The 15,293-nt window shown below is 40.5% G+C and overlaps 2 protein-coding genes across 5 annotated transcripts in view; both read right to left on the bottom strand.

Moving 5' to 3' along the window:
- Mib1 (mind bomb 1) overlaps nt 1-2,916 on the bottom strand; it is a 378,498-nt gene extending 375,582 nt beyond the window's left edge. For all 3 annotated transcript variants that reach the window (XM_070309358.1, XM_070309359.1, XM_070309360.1), the window contains exons 1-8: nt 2,751-2,916; nt 1,936-2,283; nt 1,646-1,846; nt 1,448-1,567; nt 1,032-1,361; nt 795-942; nt 452-693; nt 166-363 (exon numbers count right to left, since the gene is read on the bottom strand). In XM_070309358.1, coding sequence (XP_070165459.1) covers nt 166-363; nt 452-693; nt 795-942; nt 1,032-1,361; nt 1,448-1,567; nt 1,646-1,846; nt 1,936-2,283; nt 2,751-2,852 — 1,689 coding nt within the window. In that variant the 5' untranslated portion in view covers nt 2,853-2,916. The remainder of the gene's footprint in view (nt 1-165; nt 364-451; nt 694-794; nt 943-1,031; nt 1,362-1,447; nt 1,568-1,645; nt 1,847-1,935; nt 2,284-2,750) is intronic.
- Nucleotides 2,917-3,617: 701 nt separating this feature from the next.
- LOC138940429 (titin homolog) overlaps nt 3,618-15,293 on the bottom strand; it is an 86,540-nt gene continuing 74,864 nt past the window's right edge. The window contains exons 6-7 of one of the 2 annotated variants that reach the window (XM_070309308.1): nt 7,200-15,213; nt 3,618-7,087 (exon numbers count right to left, since the gene is read on the bottom strand). In XM_070309308.1, the coding sequence (XP_070165409.1) occupies nt 6,985-7,087; nt 7,200-15,213 (8,117 nt within the window). In that variant the 3' untranslated portion in view covers nt 3,618-6,984. Of the gene's footprint in view, nt 7,088-7,199; nt 15,217-15,293 lie in introns of both variants that reach the window. The other variant, XM_070309307.1, reaches the window with a different exon arrangement.

Here is a 15,293-nt window from a genome sequence, read left to right as displayed (position 1 = left end):
ATATATAATATGTTTAATATTATCCAATATACGTCTCACAAGTCGTGTTTCTAATTCTCAAATAATATATGTATAACAATTATTGAATAAATATATAACATTCTGGAAATGAATCCTGAGAAATGTTAGTGTTAGTATATACGATTGTAAATTGTATGTACTTACCTGTAAACTCGGATGACATCCCAATTCCAATAAAGTTCGCACAACTCCAGCGTGTCCTTTATTAACAGCGATATGAAGAGCCGTTTGACGTCTTTTATTTCGAGCGTTTAGATCAGCGCCGGCACCAGCGAGAAGCGCCATAACTCCTGGCTCATCTCCAAAAGCAGCATGATGTACGGCCCTATCACCGTCTTTATCCTATATTCAAAACACATGATATAAATAAATACAGTCCAATATATGTATATGTAATATCTAAAACCTTTCTTCGATTAAAATAACTTACTTCTATTTCTACATCCGCTTTGTATCGCAAAAGTATTTTAATAACTTCTAAATGACCATTTTGACTCGCTGCTTGCAAAGCGGTGTGACCGGCAAATACGCCGTTAACATCGGCTTCCGGCCGTTTTAAGCATTCTTCGCATTTAGCAGCGTCGCCGTTCGCTGCAGTTTTTACCAATTCTTCATTGACGTCACCTGATACATGTGTCTCGAATAATTTCTTTAATAATGCAGATAATCGTTCTGGAAAATAAAGCAATATATAGTTTGTTGTACATATTAAATCAAAAGGATATGACTAATAAAATGACTAATCGGTTTAGTTAGTCATATACAATACTTACCACCGCTACTATTTCCTGGTACACTTCCGTCACTGCTAGCAACTTTTGTAACAGCTTGGGGATTGTATGTCCATGATGTGCTACAGACTTCCACTTTCAAGTCTCCATCATGATATATTTGCTGTACTCTACCTATTTTTCCCAAGGTCTGAAAAAATTCAAATGCAAAATTCGAGAGAGAGTGCGAGACAAAAATAAATGGAATTAAATTTTAGTTTGTTATTTTGAAATACATACCGGAGCCATTGCCTCTGCCCATTCTCCGTGACCACGTTGGAGTAATTTAATTTTTTCTATATCATGACATATTTGAACCAAATCTCCAACAGCAAATGTTTGATTGTCAGAACTGGAGCTAGTAACAGGGACGGGTATTTGTACTTTAGTAAGTACAGCAGGGTTGAAAGTCCACCGATTACCGCTTGGATACGAGACAACGATGTCATGATCTTCATCAATACCAACAACTGTTCCCGTAGTGCCAAGGCATTCAAACATGCCGTCTGTCCAGCCACCATGGCCATGTTGCAATGATTGTACAATTTCCAATTCCAAATCAACATTAACCTATAGACATAGAAAAAAAATTATTATATCAAATATTTTGAATACTTTTATGCAAAACAAACATATCGTGAATAGAGAATAATCACCTGATCACCAATTTGCAGACCATGAGGTCCTGTCCGACCTGGACCTTGTTCACCAAGTAACGGTAAATGATCTCTGTATACCGTTTGCCCTTTTGCATCATTGACCACTTTTAAGTCCGCCTAGATATAAAAAATGTATATCAACGAATAATTTTTTTGCACAATTGATGACAGTACAACACTTAAAATAATACTAACCATTCCTTCAAAACCAACTCTGTACAAATTTTTAGCACCATTATCCCAAATAACATAAGCTGCTGAACGTGGGCTAGCTGCAGACCAGTCTTGTATTTCATTAACTTTTCCCCGACGACCATTTCCACCATCCTGATCTTCCCATTGCCAATCCACGCCTCTTACAACTCTTGCACCAGGAAATATACCACGAATTGCAATCTGTATAAAAAAATTAATTAATAAAAAAATCTAATATATCTAAAAAGTAATTTTTAAATATAATTAAAATTAATCGTAATTATTCATACCTTTTTGCTTTTTCGTCGAGGTTCTAGCAAAACTCTTTCACTTCCTGGTGTAGCAATGCGAAAAAATCTGTGCCGCAAATGATGCTTATCTCCATGATAACAAATGGAACAAAGGTCATAGTTGCCACATTCAGCGCATTTCCATCTTATTCCAAAAATAGGTTGCTGACGACAGGTATCGCACATTGTCCCATCGTGCTTAACTCCTGTTGGAGCGGAATCTAGTATACGCAGATCAAAGGCTCCAGAACATCGATAATTAGCTGCAGTGCCATTATCCCATACGACTACAACCTCTTCTGGTGATTCAAAGTTTCTGACGGTACCCACGTGACCTTCGCCACCATCCTATTAAATGCAAATAATTAGAAATTATTTTTTACATTTTCTACTATTAATATAAGAAACTTAGATGACGATATAGCTATCGCTCGCCAGTCGAATATATATGATTCAAAATAAGAATGTTTCTCCAACTGTTGCATACATCTAACATTTTATTTTTGCAAAATCATATATATTTTATAACACAACACAATAAAACCTAATAGTGGTTTGAATAAATGCGTAATGTATCTTAACGATTTAATAAAATAATGATTGTCGTACGTGAAACAAACAATATCAGAATAACCTTACAGCAAAGTGGATTATCCCTAAGCACGCGCAATTTCTTTAAAAAAAATTTCGAATCCCCGTCACAGAAGACAAGAGACATGAAGATACTACTATTCCGAATAATCTCGTAGAGTCGGAAGAGTCGCGTTATCCCGAAAAAGTTACGTTTATAATACGGTTAACCTCTCGATTCTAACCTGTTTTCCCCATTTCCATTCCGGTCCGCGGATTACTCGGGCGCCGACACCTTCCATCATAAATCGCGTCGTACGAGTACCCGTACTCGCACCGGCCTCCATCTCTCGTTGACACCGGTTTCCCGTTTATCTAACTCGAAAATCGAACAACACACGATGCTACCACTTAGCGCGAATACTGAAAAATAACACACCACTTTGACGATACGTCAAAACACGCGTTGCCAACACACACGTTCTAGGGATAAAATTCTTTCGCACTTCGTGGTACTAGAATTTATAATACACATATTTGTATTCGAGAAATATAATGTATACATATATGCAATATTACGAATATCATTTATATCTTTTCAGCTTCTTCATTTCTTGCGAAACATCCTTTATTAATAATGTAATATACATCTTGTCGGCACGTTCATTTATGTAAAAATGCACGCGTGTTTAAACCGTATTGGAACGTTGGAAATGAACCGCACGATCTTTCATCGATACAATCATGATTTTTTTTTTTTTTTTTTTTTCATCTCCGTTAAAATATCAATAATTAAGAAAGATATATTTTTAATATTTTTCGTAATTACTTTCGTCTAGTCATTATAGTTTGAAAATGCATATTACTTCACAGGCATAAAATCGAAAGAGAAAATATTCTTATATATCGTAAAATATTAAAAAAATTTTTTTTATTCGTGTTTAATCGATTAACCTCGCAACAATCTAACTTCTAAATCCTTATCTTTTGAGATCAAAAAATGTTTCCGCCGAGGAACGAGGAAGGACGATGGATATCTGAAAACACGAGACGCACGAAGAATCCACGTACAGATTGACATACAAAATCTTTTATTCATATAAAAAGGACACTTTATACTAGCACGTACTGTCGAATCTAGCCTACCTCGCACTCCCGGCTCGCTCTCGTTTATTCTCCATCTCGTTTATCATATATTATATAATATATATATATACGCGACGAAACGACGAATAATCAAATTATATGCATGATGCGGAACAAGAGCGCGATCGTACTCACGTGTATATGAAAAGAAGCGTCGAAAATCCATCGCGCGAGGATTGAGTATCTTTGCGTACTGTGCGCCATATTCGCTGCGTTTTACGCACACACGTGACCAATTCGAATCTCTATACCGGCGCGTTATAGGGATATTTATCGATCATCATGATCGCGCATATACGTATACGCCGAGGAAATGCAGCGAGTGAATATATATATATATATATTTTTTTCGATCACGATAATTCATACTGAGATAGTTGACATAAAGAAAGATAAAAATTGGTCGCCTTGTGCGTAAGTATAGTGCGTATATATGCGTGTCTATATAAAGTTGTGTGCGCAAGTCTAGATGGAAAGGTGTATCGCGGGGATACACTTTCGCTGTCTCCCGACTTTGACATTAGTTTACATGAATCCTATATGTATCCACCATATATCTTACGTCATTACAGTTATATGCGTACCATAATATCGTACTTATCCGTTAAATATTCGACACTGATTTACCTTCGGTAATAATATTACTTGCTATGAGTTAAGGGGAATGGATGATATCAAGATAAATACTAGATTTCGACTATAATCGATAGAATATTGGCTTGGAATGAACTGACTCGACTTCGTTTTAAATGACGTACCTCGCGATAATCGATTGTCGAGATAGAATTGACACGCGCGTATCGATGTCAGTCGTGTAACTTTAACAAGCAAACGATCGAGAATCCTTCGCATTGCTAGCTCGCTGTCGTCAATTTTACGGCTAATTGAGATCCTTTCTGTCCTCGATTTAATCGAACACACAAAAAAATACGTGAAATGTTCCGTACATTCTTGTTATCATCTTTATCTACGAGATATCTGAAATTCCGAATCTACTTTTCCTCAACGCGAACGCCGGGGCACTTCTCATCATTTTTGCAAGTCTTGTATAACTTTATTAAGATTTTATAAAACAAAAGCATCTCACACACATACGTGTATCAATCATTTATTATTGATATGCGTGGAATATTGGTTTCGTTCATATCTGGAAACAGTAACAGTAATAATATGGCTACTTTGTATATCACGATCGAGTGTGTCGTGGAAGCTCTACGAATACGCCGCGATTATTCGTTGGTCATTCAAGTCGAGAGAGATCTTTTACGTGAACAAAAAGAGAAAACGCTTTCGTGATAGTTGTCCGCGAGAAGCTGTTCTCTCGGGCAGAGATATGAGCTTAATTATCAATAAACGAGTACTAGAACTAACGGGCCGCCGATATCAGGAAGATCAAACTCCGACTCGTCTTCGTCCGATTATTATAAATACAGACAGTATGCGCAGTATATTTTGTGCGACACGATATATATAGCATTCGATCTATTTATTATACTAAAGAGAGCCCGCGGAGTTCCAGAGTCTCAAAGCGTGACGTTGCACGATAGCTCTCGCTCTTGAACGAGTCGCGTATAATTGCTGTCAAGATAAATAATTCACCCGTGGGAAACGATCCCTCGCAAGATCCCAAAACATCCCGAAGATCGTGTATCGCTTCCTCTTTCCTAGCGCGACACTTTGAGACTGGAGAACCTGTGCGAGGCGATTATCTCATCTCGTCTTAGATAATTATACTTTCGTACAAACGTATAGAACATTGTTATCATTAAGTATTATTATCAGAAGGGTACAGTGTATATAAAGAATTATATATAAATGTATATATATTTATATATATATATATATATATATATATATATATATATATATATATATATATTATGTATAATGACGCCAGCTCGCCGGAGAAGCAAATTCTCGGGTCGGTCCTCCGCGCGAGCCGCTGTTTGAGCTTTGAGATGCGTGTATCTTTCGTCTCCCTAGCTTCCTCTCTTTTTCATCCTTTAACATATTATACGCACCACACGCACACACACACACGCACATACACACATGCGCGCGCGCACTAGGACACGATCGTTGGCACTGTATACTTGACGGAGTAATTTAAAAAAAAGAAAAGGAAAAAGATAGACAGAAATGGCTCGATCGGAAGTTCTTCCTCGAGAGGAAAACGACTATAGGATCTCAGGATCCTCGCGGCTTAAGAATACTGGAAGCACGATCGGCTGACTGTGCCGATCTTATTAATCTCGATCGTGTTCGAGTGCGCGTGAATATCAGCAAACTTGAATAATGTAACCCGATCATTAGGACACGCAGCAGCAGCCGAATAAACGATCCAGAATGATCGCATAGCAAATAATAACATATCGTCGTCGCTTAAGATTGTCACAGTGATACGCCATCACGTTTTTCTTTCTCTCGTTTCCCAATTTTTAGCGTTGCATCGTAAGAGGAATACCGTGGACGTGTAGTTTGCGTAGAAAAATGTTTAAAAAACTTCTAAGCTATCTAGAGAGGACGATCTCTGCGAATCGAGAGGTATTCTTCATACGATTCTCTTTCATTATTTCCATATCACTGCACAATCGACTGGCGCAATGAATTTTCTTTTCTTTATTTTTGCTTTTTTCGTTTTATGCGTCGTACGAAACGCATTCGTCGCATTTCCTCTCCCTTTCTCTCTCCCTCTCTTTTCTTTCATTACCTACGAAGTCGCGAGCGATCGCGATTTTTCGGGCTTATTGAAAATACCGACGACGATGACCGTGGCTGCGGACGGCGCTCATTGCCGAAATGAAAGCAGTGCCGTTGATATTCGACACTTGACGAAGGCACAGTCATAAGTCTCGTACGTTCAGTAATATTTTCTTTTTCTCTTCTCTTTTCAGGGCGTACAAAATATCCCATGAAACAGAACGCGGAATTATTTTCACGAACGAAATTTATTCATTTTCTTTTCCTTATATTTTCTACATCTGCGCTGCTTCGTTTCCTTCTTCCGTGTCCGCGTATTAGCACCGATAACGCGCCCCGATACGCAGTTAATTCCTATGGATCTCCGACCGATATTATTACCTCCATCATTTCTCGTTCATCACCGCTGTTTCTCTTTTTTTATATATATAACATAATATAATATTATTAATATAAACGTTTACGTTTTGGCCACTCAGTTCGTGATCGCCGAAGCACATTATTGTCTGTGTTCCGCACGATGTTTAGGTAGTTTAGAATAATTTTAATTCACTTTTATACAACACTGAATCCTGCTGTCAACTTCGTCGTTCTCGTATATGATTCTTTGTAAAGACGATCCAGCTCGGCGGCTCATCTTCTCCTTTTGGCTGCAGCCGTGGCGATCATTTGCCTCAGCATCGGTTCCGGACTGCACATTCGCGGTTCGCATTTCATGTTGCCATCACCTCCACAGCTGAAATTTTACAAGAATTCGTAAAATTTCCGGAGACGATACGTACAAATTGACATAAAAATTTAATTATAGGAATTAAAATATATATCTTTTCTCGTTGATAAAAACTTACGTGCAATGAAGGCAAGGTCCAGAGGTTGATTTAATGACCTCTCCTACTCGATACGCCTGACCACGGATCTGACAGCCACTTCGTTTCGCGGCTCCTTTATAAGCGTGAGCGTGAAAATGTGGCGGTAACGTAGTCGTGGTCGTGGTAGTGGTGGTGGTCAAGTTAAGAGACATGGCCATTGACACGGGGCACTCGTATCTAGGACAGCAGAAACCGCTGATTGGTTCCTCATGGCAGCCCGGAATAGGCGGCGGGCAGCTTTGTTGTAAGCAGATAATGTCACTCCTAAAGCAGAAGCAGAAGTCGCACGGATCGTCTCTGGGTATCTGTTGCGCCGAGACGTAGACCTTGCCTCCGTATCGGCAGGTGCCCGGTCCGTAGATATTTTTGTCATCACCGTAATCCTCATCGGGATTCAAATTACTGCCACTTTGCGGAGGGAAGTGAGGATAATCCTCATCCGATTGATCGGGATACTCTGGAATATGAGGTGCCAAAGTAGTCGCCGGTCGGTGTTCGTGGTATGGTCGTTCTGATTCTACAGTATGATTAACCGGTCGCAAATGTTCCTCCTCGGATCCCAATCCACCTTCCGCGGAATAGTCAGTTTCTGGCTTCATAGTAACCTCTGGCAAGTGGTCAAAGTGAGGATGACTGTCTTCTTCACTCTCTTGAGAAGGAACGATTTCCTCATCGGAAATTTCTGTACTTTCTCCGATTGGTAATTCCGTCGATACCGGCTGCATCTTTACGACGTCTTCAATCGGCGTTTCCGCAAGTTGCACATCTTCTTCAGGTCTTATCGGGCCCTGGATTTCGGCTTCTTCTGATATTGGTCCAATAGTAGCTTTCTCTTCGGGCAATTCGGTTGGCACGCCAGATATCGTGGTTGATCCTTCAGCTGGCACGACAGCTTCCAAAGATATTTCTGATTGTTCGGTTTCCGGATGCTCTTCTGGTTTTATCGTAACAGATGTTTCGGGCGCACGTTCTGTAGTAAATTGAGGTTCTTCAAGTATACCTGGATGCACTTCGCCTTCTTCTGGTTTGCCAGGCTGAATCTCTCCCGGTGCAAGAGTTTCCTCTTCAGAAGGAAGAGGTCCTTCAGTCGGCTGTAGTTTTGGTATCGACGGCTGTTCGTCTTCGTGAATGGAAGTCGTTTCGACTGGAAGACTTGATTCAGTAGAATGTGTTTCCCCTTTACCTATTGTAGAAGTTTCGCTTGGTTTCTCTTCAGTTTCTGGAATCACTTCCACTGGAATTATTTTCTCTGGTAATTTCTCCTCGGTTACAGCATGTTCAGTTGATTTCGTAGTAGTTTCACCTTGTTGTTGCTCGGGCGATTTTGTTTCTTGTTCTGATACAGTTGGTACAGATTTTTCCGTTTCAGATGGAACTTCCGCAGACTTTTCGGTTGTGCTTATTTCGACAGAAACTTTTGTAATGGATTCCTCCGGTTTCTCCGTTGCACTTTCAGATAAAGCAGATTCTTCTTCAGATGAAAGTTTTTCCACTTCACTGATCTCGGTCACTGGCTTCGATGCTTCTTCTTCTGCGATGGATACCGTTGTCTGATATTCAGGTTTATGAGGGCCTTTTTCTTTTTCTTCTATTTCCACCGATATTGGATATTCTTCAGGTATCAAGCTTGGTCCGGTCGTCGCTTCTTCGCTCAATGGACGCTCCGGCTCGCTTGTAACTTCCTCTTCAGGTTTTTGCTCTTTCGGAGCAATCGTTGTTTCAAGTTCCATTGGTCCATGAGTTTTTATTTCAACTTCTTGCTCGGTGTGTTCTTCCATGGCAGGATACTTTTCTGTAATACCAGCAGATGTTACAGCTTCCTCCTTAATAGCTTCTTCCGTGACCGGTTCTTCTTTATCCGTTTTTTTCGTTACTCCTACTTCAGGTTTCTGCTTCTCTTCTTCTTTGTGAATTTCGGGAATAATAGTGTGTTCTTCCGTTAAACTGGGCAATTCGGTTTCTGGTTTGGCACTTTCTATACTCTTTTCAGTTCCTGTTTGTTCTTCTTGGCTCGTTACGCTTTCTGTGATTTCTGCTGTTGAAATACCGCTTTCTGTTGTCTCGCCTTCTTCGCCAAGATGCTCTTCAGATTTCGTAGTGTGTTCTTCGATTGGAACAGTGATGTGTTCTTCTATAGCTGGTGCTTCGGATTCCGCTTCGGGAACGATAGGCTGCTTAGTTCTTACTTCGTCTAGACTTGGCTGAGTTTCTTTTATTGATGTAACGGGTTGCTCGCCAGCTTCTTCTTCTGTACGTACAGACGTTGTTGGTATTTCTTCGGCTATCGTATGCTCTTCAACAGGTGATTCAGATGTATGAGATTCAATTTCGGCTTCTGGATATTGTTCAGTCAAAATTTGCGTACTTTCCGGTTCGTGAACAATACTGGGTTCAGTAGGCTTTTCATGTTCCGCTTCTGTCTTAGAAGTTTCAACTTTAATAGGTTGTTCCATACTAATCGAAGATTCAGTTTCAGATAGTTTTTCTTCAGGCAATTTTGTGACAGATGGTTCTTTTTCGTGTTCCGATGGTTCCGTATGTTCTTCAGCATGTTCCGTAGGTTCTTTTCCTGCTGCACTTTCTGTTGTTTCCGGTGATGTTTCTTCATGAGAAACTTCAGTAGTATATTCTCCGACTGGCTTAGCAATTTCTTCGCTAGATTTTTCTAATTCCTGTTCAGTTGTCATCTCGCTAAATACCTCTGTTTCAACGGACGAGATAGGAACCGTAACATGTTCTTTTTCAGGAACTTTAGTTGAAAATTCTGGTTTTATTTCTCCTTTGCTTTCTTCCGTAGAAACTTCTATAGATTTTATAGTTGCATGTTCTTCTAATAGCGTTTCTTCGGTCACCGTATGATCGTATATCAAAGTCGTCAATTCGGCAACAGGTGTGATTGGTTCCTGTGTTTCTATACTGCTCGGGCCAATGCCAGGTAATTTCGTTTGGCTTTCTGGTTCCTCAGTCTGAGTAGCTTGTTCACCTTCAGCCGACGTAGCTATTTCATGTTCTTTTTCGTCTTCGTGCTCAGTTTCACTTTCGAGTTTATGCTCCGTCGTCGGTTGAATTTCAGGAATGGATGTACTCCCATATTCAGTTGTTTTAACAGTCTTTTGTTCCTCTAAAATTTCTGGTTTCGCTGATAACTCCTTCTCGTCAATAATTGATTTTTCGGAAGTTGGTATTTTCTCTTCTTCAGGCTGCTTTTTATCATCTTCTTCAATCGACTTAGGCGTAGAATGTTCCTTAGCAGTTTCTTCCTCGGAGGGTTTCTCTTTGATAATCGTAGTAATTTCTTCTTCCTTACCAACTCCAATAGTCGTAATTTCTTCTTCTTTCTCAGTAGACGTTGAAATTTCTTCTACTGTAACAGGAACAGAAATCTTTTTCTTTTCTGTTACAGTCGGGGTCGTAATTTCCTCTGTTTTACTATAAATTTCCTGTTCTGTAGATATATGTGTGGAAGTGATTACTTGCTCCTCGCCACTAACAGGAGTTTGTTCTTCGACAGTCTCCTCCTGTGGTTGTTCGGTCGAAGCTGCCGATTCTGTTATACTTTCTTCTTTTTCGCTACTTTTGTCTTCGGTAATTTCTCCTGGTATATTTGGTAGCACAGTATAATGTTCTTCTTCAGGTATTTGACTGGCAGACTCCTGTGCTATCTCAGGCATGGAACTAATAGTATGTTCTTCAGGCTGTTGCTCAGTAGATTGCGCAATTGTAGTTGGCTGTTCGTAAACTGGTTCAATAGATTTTAAAGTAGTCTGCTGTTTCTCAGTTGTCAATTCTATCTCTTCTTCCGATGGAGAAATAGAGGGAACAGTGGCTTCCGCAGGCCGTACCTCCGGCGTACTGATCTCACCAGCTAACGTACTATATTCTTTCGCTGCTTCAGTAACCTCTGTGGCAGGTTCCTCTGTTGATATCTCTGCCGCCAAGGAAGTTTTTTGGCCTTCCTCTGCCTCAGGAGTATGTGGCTCGATTACGTGACTGTGAGACTCCAATTCGGCAGTTGGTGTCGAATCACATGCATACATTGGACAGCACGACTCTCCGCTTGTATAAACCGGCATGCAGTTTAATAAATGAGCCGGCGGGGCAGGACATTGCACGAGTTCACATTGAATGATACTGCTAATACAACGACAACTCGTCTGACACGCGTTCGCCGGCGGAACAGCCGAATTATTGTTGTAGGATTGTCCTTCGACAAGACAATTACCTTCTCCTGGAATACCTGATGGACGAGGTGCAATCTCTGATGTACTCTCTTTCTCTATAAGAGTTTCTTCAAAAATGCTCGTTTCGGTTGAATATTGAGGTATTTTTTCCAGTGGTATTTCAGTCGTAATTTGTATTTCAGGAGTTTCTTTTAAAGCAACCGTTGCATGTTCCTCTTGTTCTTCGTGAATCGGCGGCTCCGTGCTTGCAACGTCTTTCACTTCGGGCTTCTGTGATTGCTCCTCAGTAACAGTTGCTTTAGGCATTTCTGGAATCGCACTTTCAGTAAGCTCTTCACTTCCTTCCTGGCTTGATTCTTTTTCCGTTATCAATAATTGTGTGGTCTGCTCGTGTGTTTCCGGTTGTTTCTCTTTGGAAGACACAGATTCTGATTCTGAAGATGCAGATTCTGTAGAAGATACAATTTCCGGTTGTATTTCTTCCAAAGATACAGTTTCTAATCCTGAAGATACAGTTTCTAATTCTAAAGATACAGATTCTGTAGAAGGTATAATTTCTGTTTCGACAGGAACTTCACCTTCATGCTTTGTCGGTTTTTCAATAGGCCCAAGTATCGTGGTACCTTCGCTTACAGCTTCGGTTGACTTACTGACATCTTCTTCGCTCGTGCTGGTTGGAGTTACAGAAGACCCTTCGTGAATTACAGAAATAGGTGTTTCAGTTTCTTTTCTTACATGTATATCAGGCTGCTTTTCGATGACTGGTCCTTGAGTCTGTTCTGATGATTCTGTTGTGATATTTTCTGGTTGTGCGCTCGATACTTCAGGTTGCTCTTGCACAGCTGGTTGCGTAACGGCTTCGTCTCCGTCAGTGAGTGTCGTTGTGCCAGTAACCTCAGTCGATTTTTTTTCCGGCAAAACAGATTCGGTAACAGCTTCTTCAGAAGGAATCGTTGTTTTCTGTGGTTCTTCATGTGTTTCGGTTTCTTTCTTCTCTTCGAGAGATGATTTCTGAGTTACTTGTTCTTCGTCTTCCTGTTTTTCTTCGCTTGGTTTTGGTTCAACAGATTCCTGATCCTCCTTACGGTCTGAGGGAATCGAAGGTTGACTTGGTATATATTCATCGGTAGCGGAAGGTTCAGTCTGTATTTTCTCTGTTTCCTCCACTGCCAGTGGTCCGGTGGATCCAGTTTCAACTACAGGAATTTCTGTTTGCACCACCTCCGTGGATACAGGCACAGAGATTTTTTCTTCATTTTCTTTCTCAACTTCACTTGTTTCGATAGGGTGTGATAATTCTGTCTGTTCAATACTTTCTGTTGTAATTTCTGTTGGTTTCACTCCTATAGTTTCTTGAGATGGTTTCTCTTCTTCGCTTGGTTCCATTTCTGTTATCATTGCTTCAGTTTGTTGTTCTATACTTTCGGTTGATACGCCTTCCGTAACTTCCGCTTCCTCAGGCTTTTTCTCGATCGAAGGTGCCTCAGTTTGTTGCACATCGTGGTTCTCTGTAATAGCAGCTTCTTCTGAAATCTTGTCAGTTGAATACTGTTCAGGTTGCTCAGTTTTTTCTTTTTCAACGGGCGCTTGTGTCGTAAGCTTATCTTCGGTTTCTTCTATCGTCTTTATTGCTACCGTGGTTTCTGTCTCTTTTAAGGTAGGTTCTTCAGTTTGTATTTTATTCTCTTTTTCGGTTATATCTGGTGAAATAGCAGGTTGTTTTGTAACATGTTCCTCAACTGGCTTTTTCTCTTCAGCGGGAGTAATTTCAGTTACTATTTCTCCGATTTGTAGCATGGTCGATTGTTCAGGAATTACGGAAATATGTTCACTTTTTGTTGTTTGTTCTTCTTCAAGACTCGGAGGCATTGTTGAATGTTCGTGTTCAGCTGGGATAAAGGTAGAAATTTCTGGTTCTGTTATGATCGAAGGTTGTGTTTCTATTTCCTCTTCATTTGACTGTTCTTTCTTTGGTTGAACCTCTTTTTCACTACTAATTTGTTTAAAAGAACCAGATTCTTCGATACCAAGTTCCTTTGTAGGCAATTCTTCCTTGAGAGTTTCTTCTGTTGATTGAATTTCTGTTTCGATCTCTTTCGGTACACTAGGTTTTTCAGTTTCCTCAGATGCTTTTTCTCCTGGTATATGAGAAATAGTTGCAGAAGGTTCCGTGCTAGCATGAACTTCAGTAACAGCAGGAGTACTTTCTGTTTTTGTTTCTTCGGGGCCTATAGTGATTTCTGGTTTACGCTGGCTTGGTAGATTTATTTCTGTAACTTCTTCCGGGTATGGTTTTGCACTTTCTTCTTCCGGTACTTCAGTTTCCTCCGCACTTGGTTTCAAAGTTTCTTCTGACGAGGCTAATATAGTCTCCTGTTCCTGCGGAATATATGTTGTAGGAACTTCCTGCGGATGTTCAGTTATAAGATTGTCGGGACTAATTTCTGGATGTATATCATGGTAATCCTCAGTCACATGATACACGTTCTCATCTTCCGCTTTCTGTTCCGGACTTCGCTCAGGAATCGGTATGCCGGTTAGGCCTTGAGCTGGAATTTCCGGAGTTGATTCCTCTGCCCGTTGCCCTTCCGTAGTGATATATTCCTCGCCCATTGCTGGACTCTCAGTCAGACCGACATCTTCCATCTTAACGCCGACAGTAGCTTGCTCTTTTTCGATTACTGCGTGCTCAGATATCGGCTCTTCCGGCCGTTGTTCCTCCTCGCCCTCGTTTACCAATGGTTTTTGTTCTTTTTCAGCAGATTGTTTTGTAGGCAAACTACTCATTTCAGTCAATGGAACTTCTTCCGTAACAGCGATCTCCGTTAGATGAGATATTTCTTTTTCAGTGGTAATTTTTTCAGTACTGGACGCCTCATGACGTACAGTTGTAGTTACTTCCTTTATCGATATTTCCGTTTCAGTCGCCAAGATTTCACTTGATGTCTCCACTTTATCTTCACTTTCCTTCGTTTTCTCGGTGATAGATTCAGGAACAGTGCTAATATCAGGCTGTTCAGCTTCTACGACTGGTAATGTTGCTTCCTCAACAATTTCGGTCGAAATTTCTGGTCTTTCTGGCGCTTTCGTCACACTAACTTGTCCTTCTTCCGTTGTTTTTTCTGCTTCAGTCACCTCTACTGAAAGTTCTTCATGTGGACTAGTAATCTCCACTGGTCTTACACTTTCGGTCTGCGTTTCTTCGCTGACGGCAGGTTCAATCGATTGTTCTTTTTCAACTACACTCTCTTCTGTGCTTATGTGTTCTTCAGGTACATGTTCTGTAGTTACCGTTTCCTCTTCTGGTCGTAATCCTTCTGAGATAGATGAAACTTCCGGCAATTCAACGGCAGGTGCTTCGGTAGCTAAATTTTCTTCAGTTTTTTGTACTGTCATAGGCGCTTCCGTCTTCGTTGCTTCTGCATCGGAGGGCACTTTCGTAGTTATTGCCTCTTCCGATGTCAACTCAGTGGAAGAAGGACTGAACTCCTTTTCAATAGCGATAATTTCCGTCTCGGGTATAGCGTTCTCTTCTGCCGGTGGTGTTACGGGTTGTTCTTCAGATTTCTCGGTAGAAGGAATGTGTTCCTGAGTAATATGTTCAATAGTTCTTCGAATATCCTCTTCTTCTTCTCCTTCGTGCGGTATAGCATTGTCGGCACCTGGGAATGTTTCCTCCTGCAGATGTTTCTCTACTTGCTGATCCTCCTGATCGATTAGCATGGGAGACTCGGTCGTCAATAGATCGTGTGGTACTTGCCCCGGAAATTGTTCTTCAGTTTCCGCTGGTAGCGTGATTCCTTGTTCGTCTTCTTCTGTAATGAATATAAATAGTAAACGTATGCTTTAATGCGTAATATCCATTGTCAATTAGATCGTTGAGTTATAATGC

The sequence above is a fragment of the Polyergus mexicanus genome, unplaced genomic scaffold, assembly GCF_030449975.1.
Source record: "Polyergus mexicanus isolate NDT 795.1 unplaced genomic scaffold, iyPolMexi1.0 SCAF_17, whole genome shotgun sequence".
In the NCBI taxonomy this organism is placed as follows: domain Eukaryota; kingdom Metazoa; phylum Arthropoda; class Insecta; order Hymenoptera; family Formicidae; genus Polyergus; species Polyergus mexicanus.
The sequence above is the reverse complement of the archived record's forward strand: the minus strand, read 5'-3'. Positions and strand labels throughout refer to the sequence as shown.